The 16,544-nt window shown below is 41.5% G+C and overlaps 1 protein-coding gene across 6 annotated transcripts in view; it reads left to right on the forward strand.

The window, feature by feature from the left end:
* Positions 1–7,184: 7,184 nt before the first annotated feature.
* Positions 7,185–16,544, forward strand: part of MINK1 (misshapen like kinase 1) — a gene marked incomplete at its 5' end in the record, with an annotated part of 96,832 nt that continues 87,472 nt past the window's right edge. For all 6 annotated transcript variants that reach the window (XM_056570040.1, XM_056570043.1, XM_056570046.1 and 3 more), the window contains 1 exon segment: positions 7,185–7,250. In XM_056570040.1, coding sequence (XP_056426015.1) covers positions 7,185–7,250 — 66 coding nt within the window.

Consider the following 16,544-nt stretch of genomic DNA (forward strand, 5'->3'; position numbering starts at 1 on the left):
TATACAGGGGAGGGGTCATATATAACCTGTATCCTCCTATATGACTGTAGTATAGTATATAGTATACAGGGGGGAGGATCATATATAACCTGTATCCTCCTATATGACTGTAGTATAGTATATAGTATACAGGGGAGGATCATATATAACCTGTATCCTCCTATATGACTGTAGTATAGTATATAGTATACAGGGGAGGGGATCATATATAACCTGTATACTCCTATATGACTGTAGTATAGTATATAGTATACAGGGGGGGGATCATATATAACCTGTATCCTCCTATATGACTGTAGTATAGTATATAGTATACAGGGGAGGATCATATATAACCTGTATCCTCCTATATGACTGTAGTAGAGTATATAGTATACAGGGGGGGGATCATATATAACCTGTATCCTCCTATATGACTGTAGTATAGTATATAGTATACAGGGGGGGATCATATATAACCTGTATCCTCCTATATGACTGTAGTATAGTATATAGTATACAGGGGGGGATCATATATAACCTGTATCCTCCTATATGACTGTAGTAGAGTATATAGTATACAGGGGGGGGGATCATATATAACCTGTATCCTCCTATATGACTGTAGTATAGTATATAGTATACAGGGGAGGGGAGCATATATAACCTGTATCCTCCTATATGACTGTAGTATAGTATATAGTATACAGGGGGGGGGGGATCATATATAACCTGTATCCTCCTATATGACTGTAGTATAGTATATAGTATACAGGGGGGGATCATATATAACCTGTATCCTCCTATATGACTGTAGTATAGTATATAGTATACAGGGGGGGATCATATATAACCTGTATCCTCCTATATGACTGTAGTATAGTATATAGTATACAGGGGAGGGGATCATATATAACCTGTATCCTCCTATATGACTGTAGTATAGTATATAGTATACAGGGGAGGGGATCATATATAACCTGTATCCTCCTATATGACTGTAGTATAGTATATAGTATACAGGGGAGGGATCATATATAACCTGTATCCTCCTATATGACTGTAGTATAGTATATAGTATACAGGGGAGGGGATCATATATAACCTGTATCTTCCTATATGACTGTAGTATAGTATATAGTATACAGGGGGGGGGATCATATATAACCTGTATCCTCCTATATGACTGTAGTATAGTATATAGTATACAGGGGAGGGATCATATATAACCTGTATCCTCCTATATGACTGTAGTATAGTATATAGTATACAGGGGAGGGATCATATATAACCTGTATCCTCCTATATGACTGTAGTATAGTATATAGTATACAGGGGAGGGATCATATATAACCTGTATCCTCCTATATGACTGTAGTATAGTATATAGTATACAGGGGGGGGGATCATATATAACCTGTATCCTCCTATATGACTGTAGTATAGTATATAGTATACAGGGGATGGATCATATATAACCTGTATCCTCCTATATGACTGTAGTATAGTATATAGTATACAGGGGGGGATCATATATAACCTGTATCCTCCTATATAACTGTAGTATAGTATATAGTATACAGGGGGGGGGGGATCATATAAAACCTGTATCCTCCTATATGACTGTAGTATAGTATATAGTATACAGGGGGGGATCATATATAACCTGTTTCCTCCTATATGACTGTAGTATAGTATATAGTATACAGGGGGGGATCATATATAACCTGTATCCTCCTATATGACTGTAGTGTAGTATATAGTATACAGGGGGGGGATCATATATAACCTGTATCCTCCTATATGACTGTAGTATAGTATATAGTATACAGGGGGGGATCATATATAACCTGTATCCTCCTATATGACTGTAGTATAGTATATAGTATACAGGGGGGGGGGGTCATATATAACCTGTATCCTCCTATATGACTGTAGTATAGTATATAGTATACAGGGGGATCATATATAACCTGTATCCTCCTATATGACTGTAGTATAGTATATAGTATACAGGGGGGGGAGGGATCATATATAACCTGTATCCTCCTATATGACTGTAGTATAGTATATAGTATACAGGGGGATCATATATAACCTGTATCATCCTATATGGCTGTAGTATAGTATATAGTATACAGGGGAGGATCATATATAACCTGTATCCTCCTATATGGCTGTAGTATAGTATATAGTATACAGGGGGGGATCATATATAACCTGTATCATCCTATATGACTGTAGTATAGTATATAGTATACAGGGGAGGGGATCATATATAACCTGTATCCTCCTATATGACTGTAGTATAGTATATAGTATACAGGGGGGGATCATATATAACCTGTATCATCCTATATGACTGTAGTATAGTATATAGTATACAGGGGGGGGATCATATATAACCTGTATCCTCCTATATGACTATAGTATATAGTATACAGGGGAGGATCATATATAACCTGTATCCTCCTATATGACTGTAGTAGAGTATATAGTATACAGGGGGGGATCATATATAACCTGTATCCTCCTATATGACTGTAGTATAGTATATAGTATACAGGGGGGGGATCATATATAACCTGTATCCTCCTATATGACTGTAGTATAGTATATAGTATACAGGGGGGGGATCATATATAACCTGTATCCTCCTATATGACTGTAGTATAGTATATAGTATACAGGGGGGGGATCATATATAACACATTTGTATTAATGTACATAAAGAAGCCAAGGAAAGGTGGAAAAATCTCCAAAAGGCATCAAATTACAGATTAGACAATCTTATAATATGTCAACAAAAATTAGATTTTATTTCCATCATTTACACTTTCTAAATAACGGAAAACAATAAAATGGCGTCTCCAGAAGTTTGTGCACCCTGCAGAGGTAATATCTTGTACTGCCCCCTTTGGCAAGTATCACAGCTTGTAAACGCTTTTTATAGCAGCCAAGAGTCTTTCAATTCTTGTTTGAGGTATCTTTGCCCAATCTTCTACAAAAGTCTTCCAGTTCTTTGAGATTTCTGGTCTGTCTGTCACGCACTGCTCTTTTAAGGTCTATCCATAGATTTTCAATTATGTTGAGGTCAGGAGATTGTGAAGGCCATGGCAAAACCTTCAGTTTACGCCTCTTGATGTAATCCCTCATGGATTTCGAGGTGTGTTTAGGATCATTATCCATTTATAGAAGCCATCCTCTCTTTAACTTCAGCTTTTTCATAGATGGCATCAAGTTAGCATCCAAAATTTGCTGAAATTTTATTGAATCCATTTTCCTTCTACTCGTGAGATGTTCCCTGTGCCACTGGCTGCAATACAACCCCAAAGCATGATTGATCCACACCCATGCTTAACAGTTGAACAGAGGTTCTTTTCATTAAATTCTGTTCCCCTTCTTCTCTAAACGTACCTTTGCTCATTCCGGCCTAAATGTTCAATTTTAACCTCATCGGTCCACAGAACTTGTTTCTAAAATGCATCAGGCTTGTCTATATGTTAATTTTCACAGTTCAAACGCAGATTTTTGTGGTGAGGACGTAGAAGAGGTTTTCTTCTGATGACTCTTCCATGAAGACCATATTTGTACAAGTATCTCTTTATAGTGGAATAGTGTACCACAACTCCAGTGCCTGCCAGATCTTTCTGGAGGGATTGTGCATTCAAACGTGGGTTTTGAATAGCTTTTCTCACAATCCTGCGAGCTGTTCTGTCAGATATTTTTCTTGGTCTTCCAGATCTTGCTTTAACTTCCACTGTTCCTGATGACTGCCATTTCTTAATTACATTCCGAACAGAGGATATTGACATCTGAAAATGTTTTGCTATCTTCTTATAGCCTTCTCCAGCTTTGTGAGCGTCAACTATTTTCAGTTTCAGGTTTCTAGACAACTGCTTAGAAGAACCCATGGTGCTGATTGTTGGGGCAAGGTCAGACGAGTCTGGGCATTTAAAACCTTTGAGATTGCCATCACCTGGTCTTCCCATATGGTGATTGAGAACAATCCATGACACTGGCAGGTCTCAGCTTTGCAAAGGGGGCAGTGCATGCTATAAATTCTGCAGGGTGCCCAAACTTTTGCAGACACCATTTTTTTTTTCTGTTATTTTGAAAGTTTTAATGATGGAAATAAAATCTAACTTTTGTTGACATATTATAAGAATGTCTAATCTGTAATTTGATGCCTTTTGGAGATTTTTCCATCTTTCCTTGGCGGCTTTATGCACATTAATACACATTTTTACCTGGGGTGCCCAAACTTTTGATCCCCACTGTATATCACATCTCTATTATCAGGGGACGTGTATATGTCTATATATTGTATATATCACATCTATTATCGGGGACGTGTATACTTCTATATATATTGTATATATCACATCTATTATCAGGGGACGTGTATACTTCTATATATTGTATATATCACATCTATTATCAGGGGACGTGTATACTTCTATATATTGTATATATCACATCTCTATTATCAGGGGACGTGTATACTTCTATATATATTGTATATATCACATCTATTATCAGGGGACGTGTATACTTCTATATATTGTATATATCACATCTATTATCAGGGGACGTGTATACTTCTATATATTGTATATATCACATCTCTATTATCAGGGGACATGTATACTTCTATATATTGTATATATCACATCTATTATCAGGGGACGTGTATACTTCTATATATTGTATATATCACATCTATTATCAGGGGACGTGTATACTTCTATATATTGTATATATCACATCTATTATCAGGGGACGTGTATACTTCTATATATATTGTATATATCACATCTATTATCAGGGGACGTGTATACTTCTATATATTGTATGTATCACATCTATTATCGGGGACGTGTATACTTCTATATATATTGTATATATCACATCTATTATCAGGGGACGTGTATACTTCTATATATTGTATATATCACATCTATTATCAGGGGACGTGTATACTTCTATATATTGTATGTATCACATCTATTATCGGGGACGTGTATACTTCTATATATATTGTATATATCACATCTATTATCAGGGGACGTGTATACTTCTATATATTGTATATATCACATCTATTATCAGGGGACGTGTATACTTCTATATATTGTGTGTATCACATCTATTATCAGGGGACGTGTATACTTCTATATATTGTATATATCACATCTATTATCGGGGACGTGTATACTTCTATATATATTGTATATATCACATCTATTATCGGGGACGTGTATACTTCTATATATATTGTATATATCACATCTATTATCAGGGGACGTGTATACTTCTATATATTGTATATATCACATCTATTATCAGGGGACGTGTATACTTCTATATATTGTATATATCACATCTCTATTATCAGGGGACATGTATACTTCTATATATTGTATATATCACATCTATTATCAGGGGACGTGTATACTTCTATATATTGTATATATCTCATCTATTATCAGGGGACGTGTATACTTCTATATATTGTGTGTATCACATCTATTATCAGGGGACGTGTATACTTCTATATATTGTATATATCACATCTATTATCAGGGGACGTGTATACTTCTATATATTGTATATATCACATCTATTATCAGGGGACATGTATACTTCTATATATTGTATGTATCACATCTATTATCAGGGGACATGTATACTTCTATATATTGTATATATCACATCTCTATTATCAGGGGACGTGTATACTTCTATATATTGTATGTATCACATCTATTATCAGGGGACATGTATACTTCTATATATTGTATATACCACATCTATTATCAGGGGACGTGTATACTTCTATATATTGTATATATCACATCTATTATCAGGGGACGTGTATACTTCTATATATTGTATATTGTCACATCTATTATCAGGGACGTGTATACTTCTATATATTGTATATATCACATCTCTATTATCAGGGGACGTGTATACTTCTATATATATTGTATATATCACATCTATTATCAGGGGACATGTATACTTCTATATATTGTATATATCACATCTATTATCAGGGGACGTGTATACTTCTATATATTGTATATATCACATCTATTATCAGGGGACGTGTATACTTCTATATATTGTATATATCACATCTATTATCAGGGGACATGTATACTTCTATATATTGTATGTATCACATCTATTATCAGGGGACATGTATACTTCTATATATTGTATATATCACATCTATTATCAGGGGACGTGTATACTTCTATATATTGTATATTGTCACATCTATTATCAGGGACGTGTATACTTCTATATATTGTATATATCACATCTCTATTATCAGGGGACATGTATACTTCTATATATATTGTATATATCACATCTATTATCAGGGGACATGTATACTTCTATATATTGTATATATCACATCTCTATTATCAGGGGACATGTATACTTCTATATATTGTATATATCACATCTCTATTATCAGGGGACGTGTATACTTCTATATATTGTGTGTATCACATCTATTATCAGGGGACGTGTATACTTCTATATATTGTATGTATCACATCTATTATCGGGGACGTGTATACTTCTATATATTGTATATATCACATCTATTATCGGGGACGTGTATACTTCTATATATTGTATATATCACATCTATTATCGGGGACGTGTATACTTCTATATATTGTATATATCACATCTATTATCAGGGGACGTGTATACTTCTATATATTGTATATATCTCATCTATTATCAGGGGACGTGTATACTTCTATATATTGTATATATCACATCTATTATCAGGGGACGTGTATACTTCTATATATTGTATGTATCACATCTATTATCAGGGGACGTGTATACTTCTATATATTGTATGTATCACATCTATTATCAGGGGACGTGTATACTTCTATATATTGTATGTATCTCATCTATTATCAGGGGACGTGTATACTTCTATATATTGTATATATCACATCTATTATCAGGGGACGTGTATACTTCTATATATTGTATATATCACATCTATTATCAGGGGACGTGTATACTTTTATATAGTGTGTGTGTGTGTGTGTATATATAGTGAGTACGCTTACCTGTACTGGAGTGTCAGCTCTTGTGTACTGCTCTGGAGTGATTTGTCCTGCTGATTTTCTGCTCACATTTCTTTATCTTCTGTTTCTCAGGATCCTGCAGGAATCTTTGAACTGGTTGAAGTTGTTGGAAATGGAACATACGGGCAAGTGTACAAGGTAAGTGTCCCCTCCCCCTCCATACTGACCGGACCGCCGCTCCGTCCTTATCACTGATACGCCTTACTGTCCATGGCCTGGGCCTTACTGTCTGCTCCTGACGCTCCCTACTCCTTACTGTCTGCTCCTGATGCTCCCTACTCCTTACTGTCTGCTCCTGACGCTCCCTACTCCTTACTGTCTGCTCCTGACGCTCCCTACTCCTTACTTTCTGCTCCTGACGCTCCCTACTCCTTACTGTCTGCTCCTGATGCTCCCTACTCCTTACTGTCTGCTCCTGACACTCCCTACTCCTTACTGTCTGCTCCTGACGCTCCCTACTCCTACTTGTTGCTGTATTTTCCTTCCTCACCTGGCTACGGCCCCACCGGTCCCCACTCATCACTCTTGCTGATGTCTCACTCCGCTCCCTACTTTTCTGTCTCCTTTGATGTTCCCTGCCACTCACTCCCTACACCTTACCTCCTGCCTCTCTTCTCTGCTGCCTCCTTCCTGTTTCTCCTTTCTCCTCACACTATCTTACTATCCCCTCACAGTCCTCCATCATTGTGTTGTCCCTGTCCTCTCCTTACTATCCCCTCACAGTCCTCCATCATTGTGTTGTCCCTGTCCTCTCCTTACTACCCCCTCAGTCCTTCATCATTGTGTTGACCCTGTCCTCTCCTTACTATCCCCTCAGTCCTCCATCATTGTGTTGACCCTGTCCTCTCCTTACTATCCCCTCAGTCCTCCATCATTGTGTTGGCCTGTCCTCTTCTTACTGTCCCCTCACAGTCCTCCATCATTGTGTTGTCCGGCCTCTCCTTACTATACCCTCAGTCCTCCATCATTATGTTGTCCCTGTCCTCTCCTTACTATCCCCTCAGTCCTCCATCATTGTGTTGTCCCTGTCCTCTCCTTACTATCCCCTCAGTCCTCCATCATTGTGTTGTCCCTGTCCTCTCCTTACTATCCCCTCACAGTCCTCCATCATTGTGTTGTCCCTGTCCTCTCCTTACTATCCCCTCACAGTCCTATATCATTGTGTTGTCCCTGTCCTCTCCTTACTATCCCCTCACAGTCCTCCATCATTGTGTTGTCCCTGTCCTCTCCTTACTATCCCCTCACAGTCCTATATCATTGTGTTGTCCCTGTCCTCTCCTTACTATCCCCTCACAGTCCTCCATCATTGTGTTGTCCCTATCCTCTCCTTACTATCCCCTCACAGTCCTCCATCATTGTGTTGTCCCTGTCCTCTCCTTACTATACCCTCACAGTCCTCCATCATTGTGTTGTCCCTGTCCTCTCCTTAATATCCTCTCAGTCCTCAATCATTGTGTTGTCCCTGTCCTCTCCTTACTATCTCCTCACAGTCCTCCATCATTGTGTTGTCCCTGTCCTCTCCTTACTATCCTCAGTCCTCCATCATTGTGTTGTCCCTGTCCTCTCCTTACTATCCTCAGTCCTCCATCATTGTGTTGTCCCTGTCCTCTCCTTACTATCCTCTCACAGTCCTCCATCATTGTGTTGTCCCTGTCCTCTTCTTACTATCCCCTCACAGTCCTCCATCATTGTGTTGTCCCTGTCCTCTCCTTACTATCCTCAGTCCTCCATCATTGTGTTGTCCCTGTCCTCTCCTTACTATCCTCTCACAGTCCTCCATCATTGTGTTGTCCCTGTCCTCTCCTTACTATGCTCTCACAGTCCTCCATCATTATGTTGTCCCTGTCCTCTCCTTACTATGCTCTCACAGTCCTCCATTATTGTGTTGTCCTGTCCTCTCCTTACTATCCCCTCACAGTCCTCCATCATTGTGTTGTCCCTGTCCTCTCCTTACTATCCCCTCACAGTCCTCCATCATTGTGTTGTCCGGCCTCTACTTACTATGCCCTCACAGTCCTCCATCATTGTGTTGTCCTGTCCTCTCCTTACTATCCCCTCAGTCCTCCATTATTGTGTTGTCCCTGTCCTCTCCTTACTATCCTCACAGTCCTCCATCATTGTGTTATCCCTGTCCTCTCCTTACTATCCCCTCACAGTCCTCCATTATTGTGTTGTCCGGCCTCTCCTTACTATCCCCTCACAGTCCTCCATCATTGTGTTGTCCGGCCTCTCCTTACTATCCCCTCACAGTCCTCCATCATTGTGTTGTCCGGCCTCTCCTTACTATCCCCTCACAGTCCTCCATCATTGTGTTGTCCGGCCTCTCCTTACTATCCCCTCACAGTCCTCCATCATTGTGTTATCCCTGTCCTCTCCTTACTATCCCCTCACAGTCCTCCATCATTGTGTTGTCCTGTCCTCTCCTTACTATCCCCTCACAGTCCTCCATCATTGTGTTGTCCGGCCTCTCCTTACTATCCCCTCAGTCCTCCATCATTGTGTTGTCCTGTCCTCTCCTTACTATCCCCTCACAGTCCTCCATCATTGTGTTATCCCTGTCCTCTCCTTACTATCCCCTCACAGTCCTCCATCATTGTGTTGTCCCTGTCCTCTCCTTACTATCCCCTCACAGTCCTCCATCATTGTGTTGTCCTGTCCTCTCCTTACTATCCCCTCACAGTCCTCCATTATTGTGTTGTCCCTGTCCTCTCCTTACTATCCCCTCACAGTCCTCCATCATTGTGTTGTCCCTGTCCTCTCCTTACTATCCCCTCACAGTCCTCCATCATTGTGTTATCCCTGTCCTCTCCTTACTATCCCCTCACAGTCCTCCATCATTGTGTTGTCCTATCCTCTCCTTACTATCCCCTCACAGTCCTCCATCATTGTGTTGTCCCTGTCCTCTCCTTACTATCCCCTCACAGTCCTCCATCATTGTGTTGTCCCTGTCCTCTCCTTACTATCCCCTCACAGTCCTCCATCATTGTGTTGTCCCTGTCCTCTCCTTACTATCCCCTCACAGTCCTCCATTATTGTGTTGTCCCTGTCCTCTCCTTACTATCCCCTCACAGTCCTCCATCATTGTGTTATCCCTGTCCTCTCCTTACTATCCCCTCACAGTCCTCCATTATTGTGTTGTCCCTGTCCTCTCCTTACTATCCCCTCAGTCCTCCATCATTGTGTTGTCCCTGTCCTCTCCTTACTATCCCCTCAGTCCTCCATCATTGTGTTGTCCCTGTCCTCTCCTTACTATCCCCTCAGTCCTCCATCATTGTGTTGGCCCTGTCCTCTCCTTACTATCCCCTCACAGTCCTCCATCATTGTGTTGTCCTGTCCTCTCCTTACTATCCCCTCACAGTCCTCCATCATTGTGTTGTCCTGTCCTCTCCTTACTATCCTCACAGTCCTCCATCATTGTGTTGTCCGGCCTCTCCTTACTATCCCCTCACAGTCCTCCATTATTGTGTTATCCCTGTCCTCTCCTTACTATCCCCTCACAGTCCTCCATCATTGTGTTGTCCGGCCTCTCCTTACTATCCCCTCACAGTCCTCCATCATTGTGTTGTCCGGCCTCTCCTTACTATCCTCACAGTCCTCCATCATTGTGTTGTCCGGCCTCTCCTTACTATCCCCTCACAGTCCTCCATTATTGTGTTATCCCTGTCCTCTCCTTACTATCCCCTCACAGTCCTCCATCATTGTGTTGTCCTGTCCTCTCCTTACTATCCTCACAGTCCTCCATCATTGTGTTGTCCCTGTCCTCTCCTTACTATCCCCTCACAGTCCTCCATCATTGTGTTGTCCCTGTCCTCTCCTTACTATCCCCTCACAGTCCTCCATCATTGTGTTGTCCTGTCCTCTCCTTACTATCCTCACAGTCCTCCATCATTGTGTTGTCCGGCCTCTCTCTTAGATTGTGTTGCCGGCTTTTCTGCCCATTGTCAGTACTTGTTATATTGGCAGTGCCAGCCTGGAAACTGCGAACATAGAGGAAAATGCAGAGTAAGCAGACGGCACATGGAGAAGAGGGGGAGGGGGACTGTGAGTGAAAGAGACGGAAACAGAGGGGGCGTTATTAGGAGAATGAGCGGGGGTGTATTAGTGTAACACTCATTGCCATGGCAACAGAAGATGATGTGCAAGTACAGAAGACTTGGGTCTAAAAAACTGCATGTAGTGCCATGCTGTACATAGGAGCACATACAGAGAGCGAAATTGGTACCAACAGGCAGGGTAATACAGATAAGATAGAAGGAGCTATGAGTCTCCTCCTCCTGCAGGGTGATATATATATATATATAGAAGGCGCTATGAGTCTCCTCCTCCTGGAGGGTGATATAGATAGAAGGATATATGAGTCTCCTCCTCCTGCAGGGTGATATATATAGAAGGAGCTATGAGTCTCCTCCTCCTGCAGGGTGATATATATAGAAGGAGCTATGAGTCTCCTCCTCCTGCAGGGTGATATATATAGAAGGGGCTATGAGTCTCCTCCTCCTGCAGGGTGATATATATATAGAAGGAGCTATGAGTCTCCTCCTCCTGCAGGGTGATATATATATATATAGATGGAGCTATGAGTCTCCTCCTCCTGCAGGGTGATATATATAGAAGGAGCTATGAGTCTCCTCCTCCTGCAGGGTGATATATATATATAGATGGAGCTATGAGTCTCCTCCTCCTGCAGGGTGATATATATAGAAGGAGCTATGAGTCTCCTCCTCCTGCAGGGTGATATATATATATAGATGGAGCTATGAGTCTCCTCCTCCTGCAGGGTGATATATATATATGGAGCTATGAGTCTCCTCCTCCTGCAGGGTGATATATATAGATGGAGCTATGAGTCTCCTCCTCCTGCAGGGTGATATATATAGAAGGATATATGAGTCTCCTCCTCCTGCAGGGTGATATATATAGAAGGAGCTATGAGTCTCCTCCTCCTGCAGGGTGATATATATAGAAGGAGCTATGAGTCTCCTCCTCCTGCAGGGTGATATATATATATAGAAGCTATGAGTCTCCTCCTCCTGCAGGGTGATATATATAGATGGAGCTATGAGTCTCCTCCTCCTGCAGGGTGATATATATATAGAAGGATATATGAGTCTCCTCCTCCTGCAGGGTGATATATATATAGAAGGAGCTATGAGTCTCCTCCCCCTGTAGGGTGATATATATAGAAGGAGCTATGAGTCTCCTCCTCCTGCAGGGTGATATATATATAGATGGATATATGAGTCTCCTCCTCCTGCAGGGTGATATATATAGAAGGAGCTATGAGTCTCCTCCTCCTGCAGGGTGATATATATAGAAGGAGCTATGAGTCTCCTCCTCCTGCAGGGTGATATATATAGAAGGAGCTATGAGTCTCCTCCTCCTGCAGGGTGATATATATAGAAGGAGCTATGAGTCTCCTCCTCCTGCAGGGGGATATATATATATAGAAGGAGCTATGAGTCTCCTCCTCCTGCAGGGTGATATATATATATATAGATGGAGCTATGAGTCTCCTCCTCCTGCAGGGTGATATATATAGAAGGAGCTATGAGTCTCCTCCTCCTGCAGGGTGATATATATATAGATGGAGCTATGAGTCTCCTCCTCCTGCAGGGTGATATATATAGATGGAGCTATGAGTCTCCTCCTCCTGCAGGGTGATATATATAGATGGAGCTATGAGTCTCCTCCTCCTGCAGGGTGATATATATAGATGGAGCTATGAGTCTCCTCCTCCTGCAGGGTGATATATATAGAAGGAGCTATGAGTCTCCTCCTCCTGCAGGGTGATATATATAGAAGGAGCTATGAGTCTCCTCCTCCTGCAGGGTGATATATATAGAAGGATATATGAGTCTCCTCCTCCTGCAGGGTGATATATATAGAAGGAGCTATGAGTCTCCTCCTCCTGCAGGGTGATATATATAGAAGGAGCTATGAGTCTCCTCCTCCTGCAGGGTGATATATATATATAGAAGGAGCTATGAGTCTCCTCCTCCTGCAGGGTGATATATATAGAAGGAGCTATGAGTCTCCTCCTCCTGCAGGGTGATATATATATATAGAAGGATATATGAGTCTCCTCCTCCTGCAGGGTGATATATATAGAAGGATATATGAGTCTCCTCCTCCTGCAGGGTGATATATATAGAAGGATATATGAGTCTCCTCCTCCTGCAGGGTGATATATATAGGAGTTATGAGTCTCCTCCTCCTGCAGGGTGATATATATAGAAGGATATATGAGTCTCCTCCTCCTGCAGGGTGATATATATATATATAGAAGGAGCTATGAGTCTCCTCCTCCTGCAGGGTGATATATATAGAAGGATATAGGTGTCTCCTCCTCCTGCAGGGTGATATATATATATATAGAAGGAGCTATGAGTCTCCTCCTCCTGCAGGGTGATATATATAGAAGGGGCTATGAGTCTCCTCCTCCTGCAGGGTGATATATATAGAAGGATATATGAGTCTCCTCCCCCTGCAGGGTGATATATATAGAAGGGGCTATGAGTCTCCTCCTCCTGCAGGGTGATATATATAGAAGGATATAGGAGTCTCCTCCTCCTGCAGGGTGATAGATATAGAAGGGGCTATGAGTCTCCTCCTCCTGCAGGGTGATATATATAGAAGGATATATGAGTCTCCTCCTCCTGCAGGGTGATATATATATAGAAGGAGCTATGAGTCTCCTCCTCCTGCAGGGTGATATATATAGAAGGATATATGAGTCTCCTCCTCCTGCAGGGTGATATATATAGGAGCTATGAGTCTCCTCCTCCTGCAGGGTGATATATATATAGAAGGATATATGAGTCTCCTCCTCCTGCAGGGTGATATATATAGAAGGATATATGAGTCTCCTCCTCCTGCAGGGTGATATATATAGAAGGATATATGAGTCTCCTCCTCCTGCAGGGTGATATATATATATATAGGAGCTATGAGTCTCCTCCTCCTGCAGGGTGATATATATATAGAAGAAGCTATGAGTCTCCTCCTCCTGCAGGGTGATATATATAGAAGGAGCTATGAGTCTCCTCCTCCTGCAGGGTGATATATATAGAAGGGGCTATGAGTCTCCTCCTCCTGCAGGGTGATACATATAGAAGGGGCTATGAGTCTCCTCCTCCTGCAGGGTGATATATATAGAAGGAGCTATGAGTCTCCTCCTCCTACAGGGTGATATATATAGAAGGAGCTATGAGTCCCCACCTCCTGCAGGGTGATATATATAGAAGGATATATGAGTCTCCTCCTCCTGCAGGGTGATATATATAGAAGGATATAGGAGTCTCCTCCTCCTGCAGGGTGATATATATAGAAGGATATATGAGTCTCCTCCTCCTGCAGGGTGATATATATAGAAGAATATATGAGTCTCCTCCTCTTGCAGGGTGATATATATATATATATAGAAGGAGCTATGAGTCTCCTCCTCCTGCAGGGTGATATATATAGAAGGAGCTATGAGTCTCCTCCTCCTGCAGGGTGATATATATAGAAGGAGCTATGAGTCTCCTCCTCCTGCAGGGTGATATATATAGAAGGAGCTATGAGTCTCCTCCTCCTGCAGGGTGATATATATAGAAGGAGCTATGAGTCTCCTCCTCCTGCAGGGTGATATATATAGAAGGAGCTATGAGTCTCCTCCTCCTGCAGGGTGATATATATAGAAGGAGCTATGAGTCTCCTCCTCCTACAGGGTGATATATATAGAAGGAGCTATGAGTCCCCACCTCCTGCAGGGTGATATATATAGAAGGATATATGAGTCTCCTCCTCCTGCAGGGTGATATATATATATATATATATATATAGAACCAGCTATGAGTCTCCTCCTCCTGCAGGGTGATATATATAGAAGGATATAGGAGTCTCCTCCTCCTGCAAGGTGATATATATAGAAGGAGCTATGAGTCTCCTCCTCCTGCAGGGTGATATATATAGAAGGAGCTATGAGTCTCCTCCTCCTGCAGGGTGATATATATAGAAGGGGCTATGAGTCTCCTCCTCCTGCAGGGTGATATTTATAGAAGGATATATGAGTCTCCTCCTCCTGCAGGGTGATATATATAGAAGGGGCTATGAGTCTCCTCCTCCTGCAGGGTGATATTTATAGAAGGATATGAGTCTCCTCCTCCTGCAGGGTGATATATATAGAAGGATATATGAGTCTCCTCCTCCTGCAGGGTGATATATATAGAAGGATCTATGAGTCTCCTCCTCCTGCAGGGTGATATATATAGAAGGGGCTATGAGTCTCCTCCTCCTGCAGGGTGATATTTATAGAAGGATATATGAGTCTCCTCCTCCTGCAGGGTGATATATATAGAAGGGGCTATGAGTCTCCTCCTCTTGCAGGGTGATATATATATATATATATATAGAAGGGGCTATGAGTCTCCTCCTCCTGCAGGGTGATATATATATAGAAGGAGCTATGAGTCTCCTCCTCCTGCAGGGTGATATATATAGAAGGATATATGAGTCTCCTCCTCCTGCAGGGTGAGATATATAGAAGGAGCTATGAGTCTCCTCCTCCTGCAGGGTGATATATATAGAAGGGGCTATGAGTCTCCTCCTCCTGCAGGGTGATATATATAGAAGGATATATGAGTCTCCTCCTCCTGCAGGGTGATATATATAGAAGGAGCTATGAGTCTCCTCCTCCTGCAGGGTGATATATATAGAAGGATATATGAGTCTCCTCCTCCTGCAGGGTGATATATATAGAAGGAGCTATGAGTCTCCTCCTCCTGCAGGGTGATACATATAGAAGGATATATGAGTCTCCTCCTCCTGCAGGGTGATATATATATATATAGAAGGATATATGAGTCTCCTCCTCCTGCAGGGTGATATATATAGAAGGATATATGAGTCTCCTTCTCCTGCAGGGTGATATATATAGAAGGATATATGAGTCTCCTCCTCCTGCAGGGTGATATATATAGAAGGATATATGAGTCTCCTCCTCCTGCAGGGTGATATATATAGAAGGAGCTATGAGTCTCCTCCTCCTGCAGGGTGATATATATAGAAGGATATATGAGTCTCCTCCTCCTGCAGGGTGATATATATATAGAATGAACTATGAGTCTCCTCCTCCTGCAGGGTGATATATATAGAAGGGGCTATGAGTCTCCTCCTCCTGCAGGGTGATATATATATATATAGAAGGAGCTATGAGTCTCCTCCTCCTGCAGGGTGATATATATAGAAGGATATATGAGTCTCCTCCTCCTGCAGGGTGATATATATATAGAATGAACTATGAGTCTCCTCCTCCTGCAGGGTGATATATATAGAAGGGGCTATGAGTCTCCTCCTCCTGCAGGGTGATATATATATATATAGAAGGAGCTATGAGTCTCCTCCTCCTGCAGGGTGATATATATAGAAGGATATATGAGTCTCCTCCTCCTG

This window comes from Hyla sarda, chromosome 4 (genome assembly GCF_029499605.1).
Source record: "Hyla sarda isolate aHylSar1 chromosome 4, aHylSar1.hap1, whole genome shotgun sequence".
Taxonomy (NCBI): domain Eukaryota; kingdom Metazoa; phylum Chordata; class Amphibia; order Anura; family Hylidae; genus Hyla; species Hyla sarda.